We start from the raw sequence: 16,562 nt of genomic DNA on the forward strand, positions 1-16,562 counted from the left end.
TGTCCATCATAATGTACCCGACTTACTTTCAAACAACCACCACCAGTGTCATGACAATCTAACTCGTAAGTATGGGTTTCATTATTCCGATTATACTAATTTACACCTCTTCTCGATCCATTGTGACACACTCAATATTAGTAAAAGAATTTCATCGTAAGTCAATTGAATACCAGAGTCATCGCTTATCTAAATTTTATGTGTTAAACAATCAAATAAAAAACCTCTATCGAGGTGAAGAACGAGTGACGAAACCAAAATTTGAAACACAAAATTTCTGATATCAATTTTGTGACGAAAATAGTTGGTAGATATATTTTCTATGAACTGTGAATATAAACTTAATATACATTTGTATATTTAAAACGTTGCAGAAATTCTCTCCTTTTTACTTTGAGTTCATACTGACGCAATGAAGCAACGTTCCGAATATACAAATGTATATAAAGTTTATATTCACAGTTCATAGAAAATATATCTACCAACTATTTTCGTCACAAAATTGATATCAGAAATTTTGTGTTTCAAATTTTGGTTTCGTCACTCGTTCTTCACCTCGATAGAGGTTTTTTATTTGATATCAATAGTTTTGTAAGCGCTATTTTCAATGTTAAAGATTCAAGAAACATGAATTTGAACCTTTTTCAAATACAATGAAAATATGGATTTTTAGGTTATTTTTGGATCAAAATCATATAAATTGTGGTTCATAATGGGGAAAAGTGGTTATTCCCGTGGTGTGTGGTATGCATATTTTTTTTATCTTTGGGGCTTAAATTGATGAAATTTTCAAAAGAACATATGCAGTCTATTTCGAAAAAATGCCCGTTATGTGTGCGGCCAACGGTCAATTTTTGGTTTTTGGCCAATTTGGCCACCTCCACATGAAATTTTTAAGTCGCAATTGGCATTACTCGAGAGCTTACTTCAAGACCTTTCCAACGAATATGCATATGTCCTGGTTATGTCAAGTCTAGGTCCCACAGCGACCGTATGAAATAATGGCCATTTTTGCATGACCTTTTGCATATTTTGCCATTTATACTAACATTTTTGTAGATTTCTTTTAATTTCGTTTGTGACTAACCGCATGCACCTCTCCCGACGATAGTCCACCTTCTAGCCTGGGGACATAATATTCGGTATTTTATCGATCTTATTCGCGGAGACTATCAAACATGTAGTTATTTGTTGTTAAAATATCATATTTCATACATCTAGACATTTTTGTGAAAATTCGAATTTTGATACATTTGGCCGATTTTTGGTGGAATAGCCATCCAAAACGGTCGATATTTTGTTCATTTTTGTTTTGCTAGTCACAGAGCATATTTACAAAGACATTGGAACACATTTTGGCTCATAAAATTCTTCAAATGTTAAAAGTAACATTTTTTGTAATTTTTGGCCATTTTTGGCCATTTTTGCACTATCGAAGGCCATATCTTGAAAACAAGAATTTTCTGGTATATGAGCTATGCGGCATATTATAGCTTAGACTTGGGCCTAAAATCGTTGAAATTTTCAAAAAAATCCTTGAGCTTGTTTTCGAGGTAATAGCCGTTATGTGTCCGGCCGAACGGTAACTTTTTGGTTTTTGGCCAGTTTGGCCACTCCAACTTGAAATTTTTAGACCGCAAATGGCTTCATTCGATAGCTCACTTCAAGACCTTTCCAACGATATACATATGTCCGGGGTGTGTCACATGCAGGCAACTCGGTGACCGTAGGTACAAAAGTCAAAAAGTGACTTTTCGAGGTTGGCCACGGCCCACATGGCGGCCCAATCGAAAAGTGCCGGAACAAAAAAGTCTTAGTTTTTTGTGTACATTAATCACAGAAAGTTGTAAAAAGATCAAACGCAACTACGCAAAATTGCGCACAGACACACAGACAGACATTTTGATTTTTCATAGGGATTCATGTGAAATTTTTAAAACGCTGAATTTTTCGAAAAGATTGATCGATTTTGACGGTTAGGGGGTCGTTGGAAAGGTTTTGAGCTCTAGAATCCGAATATCGAAGTTTCAGGGGTCAACGACCTCATTTAGTGCCATCTATGGCCGTAGAACTGAATTTTGACCCTTTTCTTGAAAGGACCATATTTTGAAGACAGGTGGACCGATTTTCAAACTTTTATATTTTTTCTTGATCTATAGCCCAAGGGCTTTCCAACCATACATCAACCGGGGCCAACGGCCTTCTAGGTCTGGATTTCGTATATTACGTGTATATATAGCGAGTTCGACTTTTCAACACACTAATGTGGTTTCGTCACTCGCGCGAACTGCCGTCCGCTGTGATCGAACAGATATGCATTTATCCGATGAACAGCAATATGGACAAAATTTAAGCATATAAAATTTCTCGTACAATGTGCACATTGTATAGGGTGCCATACATTCTTATGTACATGGATGAAGGCGGTAATTGATTTTGCGATCAATCACCATTGAAACTTATCGCAAATGCATGCTTTTATAACCAATGAAATCGATTATTCTTTAAAAGTGATACGAAAATAAAAGCTTACATCAAAATTGAACTCATTTGCCGGATTGAAGAAGCTTTCAAATTCATCGTTTTTCTTCGATTAATTTCGATAAACCGAATCCGATAAGTTCCATCGATACAGTACGCGACAATTGCAGCTGATTCGTTTCTGCTTTTGATATGCATTGATGTATTGTGATTGTGATTTGTTTCCTGTTGTCTATCTATCTTTTTATTTCTTTGAACGTTAAACGTTTACAAAATACAATAATAATGTAATAGAAATTGATATTAAATATTGAATGAAAATTGGCCAAATCGTTGCATTTAAACGGAGGAAAAGTCCTTTCAAGTTGGTTGTCATCTGTACTAGTATCTGTCTCATGTTCAATCGGTTGTTTTTTTTTTTGTTCATTTCATTCCAATTGCTCGATCAACTGCATCAACAACTAGTTTTCCGTTGAATAATGATGTGAATTCGTGTCGTTCACAGTGCCTTAAATAACACGCATTGACGCACGGAACAAAATCATTATAACTGATGGATAAGGATGACTGGATAGATTTATAACGTTCATTGAGGTTGCCATTTCCATCAACAAAATATAAAACGAACAAGATTGAAATCAATCTTTTTACGAGAAAGCAACATTGTGCACTACATAAGATAAGTGTCCTTTTTATCATAGTGACCGGTTCACAGAGTTTTGAACAATCGAAACCCACTACTTGACTATTTCAAATGTGTTTTCTCTATCATTCGATCCAGTGTTCGAGTTGTTCAATTCACTTCTATGGTCGCACCGTTTTATTTTGAACTAGCTGAAACTAAGCTAAACGACCGCATACATAGGTGCACCCAATTTCTTTCTCCGCTCCGATCAATAATTGAAAACCCATTCAAATACGAACAGAGAGGAAGTACATTTTGAAAGCGATCCATTCAACTCAACTACACAATTAACAAAACGAAATAAAGAAGTAGAATGAGAATAAACATGTTCAACTCTAAAGTGATTGTCATTTTGGTGTCCTTTATCGTTGCGCTTTTTCCGCACATTTGTCTCATAACATTTGCGCTTGTTATGTTTCGTGGCACGGCCAAATAGTTTCGGGTCGAGAAGAGATTTCTTCTTCTTTATATTTTTTTTTATACCCAAACCGATTGAATTAAATCGGAAGTAGGAAAAATTGAACAAAAACTTTTTCAATAACATCCGGCAACAGCGTTTAGTGTGAAAAAGTCGAGCCTCCCGAATTTATTTCGTCAAAAGGTTCGATATAATTTTAAAGGCCTTGTTTACCATTTAATATATTTGTTTTTTATGCGAGAACGGGATTTTGGTCCGATATTGCTATATTGCTACTAGGATGTGTAGGAACAAGAACAATGTGCGCTTTCGCATAAGCATTTTGCGTGAACAGAGTGCACCTCATCATTACAGTGTGGGGAGAGAGGTGAAAGAAATATCCAACAAACAATAAACGAAAGTGAGACAGGAATGTAACATTGTCTCAACTTTACAGATTCTCAGCAGGCACACAAAGAAATAAAGAATGTCGAACGAACGGTAGAAAAGTCAAATGAGGGTATCATTACAGGTTATATTTATGTCAAGCGAATATTCTCTGTGTTATGTATCATACAATTTTTTTTGTTGCAGAAGCTTTTGTAAACAAGAGATAGAGAGAAATAATAAAAAAAGAAAACAAGAAACACACGGCAGCCGAACGTCATCTGTATTTTTTTTATATGAAATCCCTGTCGCAACAAGCTATTGAATATTTTTGTCGAACAATGAAAATAAAACCAATTTAAAAACTTTTACCTCATTAAAATTGTTGTGTGTTCGACAATCTCTAAAGTTGATCCAATTTTGTATAGTACAAGTGATACTGACTTTTACAGACACACACACACACACGAACGCAAACACCGGCAGTGAAAAAAATGCACCCATTCTTTTCCCAAAATGGGCATAACGAATAAAATGTGTGAGCGTGTGCTTTTTCCCGCAATAATGCGCTTATCAATCTGTCTTCTCTGGGATATTTCGAAAAAAAAAAAACACAAAACCAAAATTTTACAAACACATCTGTGGGCTATGATATTCGTGACAAACAAACACATATTTCATATTCGTGCTAATTACATGCTCGTATAATGATGCGAATAATAAATCCTTTTGATTGGCACAATTCGAAATTATAATGTATGTCTCTACAACATCTCGTGAAATATGAAATGTATCAATTTTGGTGGGAAATGGCCACAAATTGATGCACAACTAAATCGATTTGCTTGCGGTAATGTTAGTCACTCGCATTTGTGAGTTAATTAAAACCACGCAAACTGCCACCTTACGTGTAACAATCTCTTAATGAGTAATATATGGCGTTCGTATGTGTCACATTGCTCGCGGTTTGCATCTCCACACTTACATCAATCTATCGAGTACGTGTTAATTGCAGAAAGATTGAAATAAACCGATCCATCCAACACACTTAAGAATTTTTCATGAGCCAAATGCAAAAGAGACCGAGAGGAAATAAATATCAATATAAAAAGCATATATCGCGGCTTTCATATGTGTGTGCGCATGTATCCGTCAAAGAAGAAAATTTTTTTACGCTTTTTTGATAAAAATAAAATTGATGAGATGATTTTCCAATTACTAGTGAACGATACACACATGCAGCCACTTTACAGGATAAAAAGAAGTGAATCTCATTGGGAAATGGGAAAAACGTAGAACGAATTTTTTTACCTGACACGTGGAGACAAAGGCGCATAACATTGTCGATACAATGTGAATAGCACACAGTGGCACACACACATATACATTGACACAAGGAAAGAACGCGAAATGCGGGGTTCACAGTCCTCTGCGACAATATTTCAGCTGCCGGTGAAATTTTTTGCTCGATATATATATTTTTTCCTCTATTTTATTTCACATGCTCTTCATTTTGGATTGTGCTACTCCTCAGTTTCTAACGGTGTGTATGCATGTGGTGTACCCACTTTACAAAAAGCATCCTTTCTCTTGAGTTACTAGTCTATGTATGAATGCGTTGCGTTTATATAGTGGTGCATATAGTCAATACATTCTCCGATTTTGTTCCATATCACTCCCGTTCATTAAATGAATATGTACGGAATCCACATTCCACATATGCATTAAAATGAAATACAAAATGGAATAATCGAAATGATTCGAAGAGTTGTCGTGAAAAATATAAGACTTGAACATTTTCTATCGTTTTCTCTTCACTACTCAAGCTCTTTATTATTATTATCATAGCAACTGAAGCTATTGTACACAACTTTTAATGTTGCTTTTTATTTTCTTTATTTTATTTCATTTCATTTTGTTTTCCGTCCCTCTTTTCCATCATTTTTCGAATAGACGGCACAAAGATAGAATGTTAAGAAGATGGAAACTCACATCTTTATTCAGGTAGAGAGTCTTTTGCTGCTTTTAACAATAAGTTTATTTGCAACAGTAAAATCGACTGTTCTGTGTGCGACAATGCATGAACGCTATATAAATTGCAACAAATATAACAATTGAACACGATCGAATTGCTAAATTAGACGAATTAAAATACTGAATGGCATATGAGTGAATGTGACTCATTCACATCTTATACATACCAATTGGAATGAATAACAACGTAAAAGTATGCCTTTTGGCTATATTCTTTCTCTCTCTCTCTCTGTCTCACTATCAATCGATTGATGAAAAACTTTTCACTATATCTCATTTGGTTGACATTTATTTCGCTCAAATTTGGTTAAGAATTATAAAATGCAATTGTTTAAGTTTGGCGAAATTCCAATATTTCGAAGCGAATTTTTAACAAATATCGAAACAGAGGATGGTGTCAACCCAAAGAGCTCTTGACTTTTATTGTTTGCCACGGCGTATCACAGCAAAGCGTAAATGTAATGCATCAGGGGAAAAAAAGGATGCACGAACATGAACTGAATAATGAGCGTGTCTTACACAATCGCTACACAATACACGGAACCTCAAAACAAATTATCGTCTATTTAGATGGTATTTCCGTAGCGTTTTCGGATCCATTCATTTAATTTGGTGTAAACAATCTGCTTAATGTGTTTTATATACATTGTTGTGGGGTGTGTTTCTCATGCTGCGATTTTATAAAATAAACGTCACATAATTTTGCAACTCGGATGCTGCTCGGATGGAAACAAAAGCATCCAAGTAGAAAATAAAAATTAAATTCCAACATTATTATGGAATACACGTTCCGTGTGAAAAGATTTTGACCATTTAATCATGTAATTGTTCCATTTCAAAATAGTTCCGCTAAAATTGAGTGCTCGCTTCTTTCTATAAAGTTGGCCAAATGAATTTAATCATCAAACGAATGCTACTAACTAATATCTTTTAAATATATTTGCTCAAAATCGATTTTTTCAACGACAAACATTAAATTATGATTAATAGTTAATTGGCATCAAACTAAATACTTAAATACGATTTAGTGAATAAATAATTTAAATCGATTCATCGTAACACAAATATAACTGTTCTTCATAAACAAATGGAATATCGGTCAAATGGTAATGGATTCCACAAGCAAATTATATGCACAATACATTGGTTCAGGAGACCGAAAACTGTTTGAAAGGTTACATTTGATTAATTTTCTATGAAATTTGACACACAGAGACACAAATAGCGAATTGTAAAGGACCAATTTTAATGATTAAAAAAGCGAATGACATCAAAAGATCAACGCTGGAAATGTTAATTTTTGTTAACCAATGCGATGAAGTTTCATACCATCGACACTCATTGTATTTTACACAGAAGCGTTAACTGTTAGCACTTCCTTTTTCTTTAGTTTCTCTTTTACTCTTTTAATTCAAGACACAGAGGTCCACAGAGGTCTTATATAAAACCACTTGCAAACACACACTGTTTGGTTGAAAAAAATGTGCATTTTAAAGACGAAGGGTCCTAGTTTACCCAAAATTACACAAAACCATTGGCGGTGTTTTATTTTTCGGTTGGTAGCGGCGATCTTTTATAAACGCACGACCAAAGATAAGTCATAATTGTAGGATATCTTGTCAACAGAAAATTAAGTCTCATTTCCTAACCGTTGCTTAAAAACAATCAAATCATATCACATTGCCCCTTGTCTTGTTTCGGAGAAAAACGTCAAACGAATTTGGATAAATGTCTGATTTTTTTCTTTATGGCTTATTATTACTTTCATGTTAATGTGACACAGATAATATAAAAATGAATGAAATATCTTTTGATGTGATTATAAAATCCCTAACGAATCTTATGGTTGACATTTTTTTTCTCCTAACCTTCATTCCCCATTTGTGCGTTTTACCATAACTGTGGCAATCGTTTACCATGTTTTTTCTTAACTTATTCTTCATCTTCTTCTTCTGGATGTTTCGAGTTTCCTTTCATCGCTAATATGCTCGACCGGCGAGCATAAAAAAGATGTAACTAAAAATGTGGAAAAATAGCCGGCATAGAAAGTAAAAAAAAAACTTGAGAAACAAATAGAAAAAGAAAAAGAAAATATCTCAATTTACAAAGAATGTATGTGGTACGATTTCGCTTAGTCACTAAAACAGACACAGTACGGTGTAAAAGCATACGTGCGCGATAATCTGTGAAATAAAACGCATTTTCAGCATCAGTTGCTACGATAGCAAAGAGGATCGTCAAAAATGTCTAAGGGAAAAATAGCCGAAAAAAAACAAGTGTAAACCAGTGATTGCATATCAACATAAGTGGCGTAAAGTTTCGAATGCATAAAGCTTACACAGAAATGAATAAACAAAAAAAAAAATTGTTCAGCGCACATTTTACACAGACATTTCACATTAGCGACATATATTCGCTTCCATTTTTTAAACGAAAATTCCTTCCTATCTTGTTCTTTGACTATCTTTTGTTGTTGGCCATACTTTGGCTTAGTCATTTCAAAACTCAAACGCACTTTTTCATCAATTTTCATCGTTACTGTCATCATTGCTCGGAATACAAAATACCAGAAGGATTTTTCTAATAAATTAAAATGGTTATTAAAATAATTCAGCGAAAATGTTTGAATAATTATTCTGAACGGGAATGCTCTTTGATGATACGAGTTGTACAGCTTTCTTGCGTTCCACGTCAATATTTGTTGTTGGAAATCTGTGATAATTCATTATGAATAGACTGAAGGGTATAAATCGTTAGATATAAAGGAAAAGTATATCTCATTATTTATATTAGTTCTTTCTTGCTATGGAATAAATGACAAAACTTGGTGCCATTTTTTTCTCTCCATCATCAAAGCAACACAAAACTTTATTGAGATCGACCCTATGATTGTGTTTGATCCAAAACAAAATAGCGATTCTGTATTCATTCTACAGTTTTCATAACAATATCAATAACACATCGCCTTCAATTTTCTTTTGTTTTTTTTTTTTCTGTATTTTTCAAATTCCCAAACGAATCGAATTTTTTTTTTTTTTTTTTCTTTGGAGTCACTCTCTGAGGGCAATTTCATGTATAAAATGAATATTTTTCCGTATAATCATGTATTCGAATGTGTCGCATTATCACAGGTGTCTATGGTGATGTACAACGTGTAAAAATTCTGTACAACAAAAAGGACTCGGCACTAATTCAAATGGCTGAACAACATCAGGCGTATTTGGGTGAGTATATATGATGACACTGTCAAAAAATGATCAAACAAAAGAAAAACCACTAACGCCATAGCATTGTAAACATTTGTTTGCTAAATTATGAAAGAAGGTGTAAACTTTCAAATTATAAAGTGCGCAATGGAATGCTTTTGGAAATAGCGAGTCGAAATTCAAATATGAACACATGTTTCATCGATCGAATACTTTCATTAAGTTTCAATGGAGAAATTCATTGAAATTGAAGTAATGTTTCTCGATAAATTCGTAACAAATTTCCAAGCGCCAAATATTTGAAAGTTTTTATCTTAATTTTCATTTCGTAATTGTTTTCTCTTTCCTTCATCATAATCATCAATTGTGTCGCACACATTGTGCTATTAAAACCATCTGAAATGTTCCACTTTCTATTTATTTCGCTCTTACTCTATATATGCATAATATCTTTGTGTGTGTTTTTTTGTTGCCTTTTCTCTTTCCCACTTTCGGACAAATAGCAATGACTCATTTGGATAAGCTTCGTCTATGGGGTAAAGCAATTCGAGTAATGGCTAGTAAACATCAAGCTGTTCAACTGCCAAAAGAAGGTCAACCTGATGCTGGCTTAACGCGTGACTATGCACAAAATCCATTGCACAGATTTAAAAAGCCTGGCAGCAAAAATTATCAAAATATTTATCCACCATCAGCAACTTTACATTTAAGCAACATTCCGTAAGTACTTTGGCTTTATTTCTATTTCTCTTTCACACACACACACACGCACATACTTTATATTCACATTGTATTCATCACTGCCACACATACATACACACACCCGTGCCATATCGGTGCGGCGCCTCCTCATTGTATCGTTATTCTCTTAAACCCTTTGTTAATTTTCAATTTGGTAACTGTTTGCTTTTGGGCTACTCTCATTTCGCTACTTACATACACATGTATTCGTAAAAGTGGTAGATACCTTTGCACAATGAACTTCGTCATCATCATCGTCTTCGTCATCAAACGAACACCACTCACTCTCTCCCTCTCTCTATCTCTCTCTGTCTTTTCAACGCACGTACGTAAATGAACATCGATGAAAAGCAAAAGAGAGATGGAGATATAGAAAGAAAACCCGATTTAGAATTGCATACTGTGGGACTTTATACTTTTTGCTCCTAAAACTATTCCCATAATATTTATATTTATTTAGTACTTTCATTTGGTGCACCATGAAATGAAGTATATAGCATTTTGCTGCGTAAATTACATTTTATAGTGAACATTTCCTTGGCGTAGAAATGTGCTTTACTTTTGCCTGACGCATGTCGGCCAAATATGTCTTAAAATAATAGCACGACTCATTCACATTGCGATCAATGTACGCTTCATTTCTATTTAGATTCGTATTTCAAAAGTGTTTAAGTAGAAGAGCCAGTCATTAAAGGAACATTTGTATTGTTTAAGTTGTGAATAAGGGCATATCGCGCGTATTTTTCGATTTTGGCCTGGAATTGTGTAAATAACAAAATCAACAGAAATTTTCAACAGCTTGGCCAAATTAATGTGAACGCAAGCGATTTAGCTCCTTTTTGCAGCTACAACTGTGAATGTTGTTGTTTTTCATTGATATTGGTGTTTAACAAATATGTTCACAACCGACAACTTAATACATCAACACATCATATTCAAAACATATCAATTCGATTTTATTTTGTTTGAATTATGATCATGCATTTAATAAGCTCTTTTCACTTACTACTACAATTCGAATACATTTGTCGTTTCGATTCATACCATCACAACATAAAACATTCCAATCTTTTCTTATATCTAAAGCGCAACATTCTCTCTAATTTATTGCAGAACTACTGTATCTGAAGAAGACATTCGAGAAGCATTCACAAAAAATAGCTTTGAAGTTAAAGCATTTAAATTCTTTCCGTAAGTAAATTTCTGAAACAAAAATTTGTTTTTAATTTTAATTAGTTAAGTTTATTGTTCGGGTGTTTTGGTGACAATATTGTGGTTGATTTCAATCACTTTGATTTTTAGTTGACATTTTATCATTTTCTCAATATTTCATTCGTTTTTTTGACACGTGTTTTATTTTGTTTTATTTTTCTGTTTCTTTTCCAATGGAATATGTACACAACAACAGTAAGGACCGGAAGATGGCTTTGCTTCAGCTGAGCTCAGTGGACGAAGCGGTATTGGCTTTAATGAAAATGCACAATTATCAATTGTCTGATTCGAATCATTTACGTGTCAGTTTTTCGAAATCAAACATTTAAATTGGAATAAAAACAAAACAAAAACTAAAATAAAAAAAAAACAACCACCGAAACGCAAAACGAAAAAAAAAAAACATCGTGTGTCTGCAACACAACCCAATTTAACGCATACACACATATACACAGACATCAACGCAAATGAGAGCGGTGTTTTAGTTTTTGGCTAACTTATGTCCACATCGTCAGCAATTTACAATTTTGTGCAACAACTAGATGTTAATTAAATGCAGAGAAAAAAAAATTATAATCGAGAACAAGATGAAAAAGAATATATACATATATATTTCGAAGTCACTTCACTTTTCGCTACTTCCTTCTCTCTCTACCGATATATCAAGTTCAATCTTATAGTATTACTTTCAAGCTTTTTATGCAAAGCACATTTTGTTTTCATATCGCTAAAAAAAGAATAGGGAAAACAAAAAGAATAATAAATGCAGCATTAAAACTGAACATCGTCTAAGATTCAGTGATTTTACTTGAAAAATATATGCATTACGATGTTCGTAAATGTAATTGTAAAAAGAACAACAACAAAACGAGATGAAATAAAATCAATCAAGAAGGAGAAAAATGAATAGAAGAGAAGCGAAGGAAAATAATGAAAAGGAAAGCGCTAAAAAGAACAAACAACCAGACTCAAAAAAAAAATAATCAAAAATTAAAGAGGAAATATGAAATTGGGAAATCTCCGTTATTACCGACAACATGGCTGCAGTTAATAAGAATATATTAATTATAACTGGATCTGCAAGCATTTATGCTGGCATTTGTTCGGCTGGCATGCATGATAAACATTCGTATCTGCGATACCTTTACCGAGACCGTTGTGCACCCGTACACACCCACACAACATGATGATAATAACTATTACATTATACATGCCAATGCATGTCAATACATGCATTGCATGCACATATAATTTACACGTAACATCTTAAACTTTTTATATTTTCACTACTATATACAATAAATACAAATAGAAATGTTGTGTATAAAACGAAACTGATGGCGAGTAAAACAAAAGAAAGAATAAACGAATAACGATGAACAACAGTAGTTGATCCACTTGAAAGCACGAGTCCATCTTGAACTGAATCGAGCCATTCATCAATCTGTGAAGAATTGAGCTGAATGGATGCAGAAATAAGTCTTGCAGCGACTGATTAAAAAAATAAATAAATTACAAATAATAATCGTCTTATACATAATAAACTAGAGAGATGAAGAAGTTAAAAGAAAAGGAAAAATGAAAAGAAAATAAAGAAGCAGAGAGAAAATCAAACCTTTTTTTACAATAATATCATTGAAAAAGGAATATATTATAATAAATTTACCTACAACAAGCAACAACTCATTCAAACACAAAACAAGTAAAATAAACGTTAAATGATTAATTAAACGATAATTGCAACATCAAGATGACGAATAAGAAATGCAAAAATTAAATAGGTTAAAACCTAATAATAGTATTGATAAATTTTTGAGTAAGAATTGTCGAAAAGAGACGCAATACATTGATTAAAAAAAAAATGAAAATGATGAAGCTCGTGTAATATGCGCGTTACTGGGCATTAAGTGAAATATATGTAATTTATAAGCGAAATAATTGATTTAAAATCAACGTTTAGGCATCTATTCATATACAAATAGATCTGTCAGAAAGAGAGAAAATCTATCTAATAGTTTAAATAAAAAAAAAAACATGAAACGAGATGCAACTAAATTATACATGTAATGTATAGATCGAATGTTATGGCAACTGTGGAATGAAATGAAGTGAAAACAACATTTGTTTAAAGCAATTTGAAGAATAAATGACAAAGTATGACACAGACACACACACACACACATAGCACAAAGGGCTGAAATAAGTTCGCATGGTGACGATTTTGTGTGATTTCTGTTCTTTCTGTCTCCGACTCACTTCTTTTTAACCTCAACATAATTTAGTTTCAAAACCGTTTATTTGGCCGTTTATTCGCTCTTTATGCTTTTCACACTGGTAATAAAAAGTTTGCACAAATCAAATGGGCACACAAACAATGTTTGCGAACGACGTTCATGTCACAAACATTTATACGATGAACAATTTACGCAAACCAATTAGTTAACCAAACAAGATCAAACTGATGCAATCACAATGTGGTACGTTCTGCTAATAATGCCCGAACCATTTTTGTCACATACATTTTATTACACATTTCGAAAAGAAACGGTTGTTTTTATTTCATTTCATATATATATACAAAATAAGTGTATTGTTTTCGAATGATTTAGACACGAATCAAGAGAGACAATGGAAGCATGTCAGTGTGAAAGAATTTTTCTCTACACACATACACCCACAAAACCGAAAGACCGTTGACAGACAACAAATCAAATATGGAATAAAGCATATTGAAGGCAGCTTAATCAAACCTCATTTATTTTGTAAGGCTATAATGTTTAGTGCTGGTTTTGTTATCGGTCTCTCGAATTAAATTCCACATGCATACAACACAGAAAATTTTCTTTTTATTTTTTAACTAGCAAACTCTATCATTTCATTCAGAATTTGATAAATATTTACAAAAAAAAAAAAATCTATTCTTAAAAACGTGGATGAAACAAAAAAAACACACACACAAATAATAATAGAAAACAACTATTATTATCAAACTATAACTATTATTCTAGTGAATCAACTCACTCAAAAGAAAAACCATATGCTGATTTTTCTCTTTCAAATTTCTAGACAATCAAATATTTGGTAATCAACTAAAGATAATCATAATATTATTAGTATTCGATCACGAATCAGATTAAAATAATGAGCAACAAAAAAATTGAAGAAAATTATATTTAGCATACAATCGACCAAGTAATTACTGACAATTTAAAACAAATTTATTGATTCTAGCGGATGAGAAAACAATATCCGACAAAAATGTGAACACTATAAAATTGTTTATTTCAAATACCAAGCGTTGTATTTTTTTTTCGGACAAAATCTAGTAGAAGATAAAAGGAAATGAAAAAAAAAAAAAAATCAGAAAGAAAATACTATACTATCTACAAATCTATACTATGTGTTAAGTATACAAAAAAAATAATACGTTTAAAAAAATGAATAAAAGACAGCTACAACTCTTGTTATGTACGAAAGATTGTCTGCGAAGCGATACTCTTCTCGATCGAGGATCCATGGCTGCAAAGCCAATGACACTCGAGAAATGACACACAATGATGGAGCGAAGATGAAGAATAAGAAATATAGTAGACACAGTTGTTGAATGAAGAGCATCGCTTTTCGAAGTAAGTTTCGCAGAGATTCTTTGTCACTTTTGCGGCTCTTTTGGCTCCAACATAACCGAAATGAACACTAGAAAGAGCGATGAATGACGTTTGTTTGATTTTTACACACATTCTTCGTTTAAAAACAAAGAACTAAAACTCAGCTAGCTTCGAATATTTGATAACTACTACTATCTGAATTGTATTATTGTCAAAATTTTATTTCTGTATTTTTTTTATTGAATAATATAATCACTTGATACAAATTATACTTTTTTTTGTTGTTGTTGTTTATTTTTTACTTTATATATATTTTTTCCCCACTATCGTTTTTTTTTGTTTTTTTTTTATTCTGATAATTCATTTTTTGGCTTTTGTTTCCCACCAGTTTACCTTATTTCATGAAGAAAATCTTGTCGGTTTCCATTTTATTTTGACTATTCACACTTGATCAATATGCCTTTGGACTTTTTGAAAAATAAAAGAGATGTGTGATAACAAAAACTAAATACTCTCGGTTTTTGTTGGAAATTAAATTTTTGATTAATGCATGAATACCGAAATCAAATCTTAAGCACGACCATAGAAAATTGCATAGCAGTTATTCCAACATTGAGTACGTTTTAAAAATAAACGAAGAGAACAACCAAAAAAAATGAACAGCGTTTAAAGATATATTCAGCAGACGCCGAAGAATCAGGAAGAGAACGATAGAGAGTCTATGAGTGGAGAATATTGTACACACATACAAAATCCGAATTTAATACAATATTGCTTTGGATACTTAAGAATGTCATCGCTGATGGCCAATCTTATATTCAGATATTCAACAAAATAATAATGTTATGTGTCTCATGCGAATCGTCTGCATTTCGATGATAACATTTTGATATTGCATAATCAATTTGAAGTGCCATTATTGAAATGCATTCGAACACTTATTTTCAAGTGAAATTTTGGGTTGTAAGCGATAAGAAGAAGTGATTAATAAAAATAGATTAAATGGCATGAGAAAATATGTATTTCACCCCAATATAGAGACAACAAAAATCGAGCGGCTGATGAAAATCGAGATAACTTGAAATAATTTTGAAAAAATAAATGGACACACGCAAAAAAAAAAATCTTCCGAAATATATATTTTAACCCATCGCCTGTAACTAGTGAATTTGAACTTTGCGCAAGTGGTGAAACGAATTCACAAACCTCCCATATGAAATTTAAAGAAAAAATATGTTCATCGGAGCCACAAATAACACTAGACACTATTTTTTAGTTAAACATCGTTTCGCTAGCAGACAATCCGTAGGTCTTGTAAATTAAAACAAATAATAATTGAACACAAGGTTTATCGTCTAAAAGGAAAATTGTAAATAATTGCTAAACAACAATCTATAAGTATGACTGAACGTAAAACAGATAATGAGAAATTACACAATCGCAAGGACAATCAAAATCCTTTTTGTCATATCAAGAGTAGTCGAAATGCAGCGCTTTACCTCTCGCTAGAATGAAGCACAAGTGATTGAAAAACATTCAATGATCGACAGCGTTTGAATGGTTTTTTTTTTGGAAAAATAACCTATTATTGTCCAAAAGGGACGTATAGTGGTCAACATGACATGGTTTACTTCAAATAACTTTAGATTACGTTCCGTTTTTTTTTGTGTCGTGCACTTACTGCACATAACGCAATGAAAACACCGAGTAAAGCGCGTTTCTCATTGGATGTGATGAGATTTAATGAATTAATATTCGAACTTAATGCAATCAGTATTTCAAAAAAGTACACACTCGAATTGAAAGAGACGTGC

The 16,562-nt window shown here is 32.8% G+C and overlaps 1 protein-coding gene across 10 annotated transcripts in view; it reads left to right on the plus strand.

The window, feature by feature from the left end:
• LOC116337855 (polypyrimidine tract-binding protein 1) overlaps positions 1 to 14,432 on the plus strand; it is a 198,072-nt gene extending 183,640 nt beyond the window's left edge. For all 10 annotated transcript variants that reach the window (XM_031762793.1, XM_031762796.1, XM_031762797.1 and 7 more), the window contains 4 exons: positions 9,116 to 9,208; positions 9,694 to 9,910; positions 11,045 to 11,122; positions 11,340 to 14,432. In XM_031762793.1, the coding sequence (XP_031618653.1) occupies positions 9,116 to 9,208; positions 9,694 to 9,910; positions 11,045 to 11,122; positions 11,340 to 11,472 (521 nt within the window). In that variant the 3' untranslated portion in view covers positions 11,473 to 14,432. The remainder of the gene's footprint in view (positions 1 to 9,115; positions 9,209 to 9,693; positions 9,911 to 11,044; positions 11,123 to 11,339) is intronic.
• The last annotated feature ends 2,130 nt before the right edge of the window (positions 14,433 to 16,562 follow it).

Source organism: Contarinia nasturtii, unplaced genomic scaffold (genome assembly GCF_009176525.2).
Source record: "Contarinia nasturtii isolate CC-2019 unplaced genomic scaffold, AAFC_CNas_1.1 Cnas_scaffold_285, whole genome shotgun sequence".
NCBI lineage: Eukaryota > Metazoa > Arthropoda > Insecta > Diptera > Cecidomyiidae > Contarinia > Contarinia nasturtii.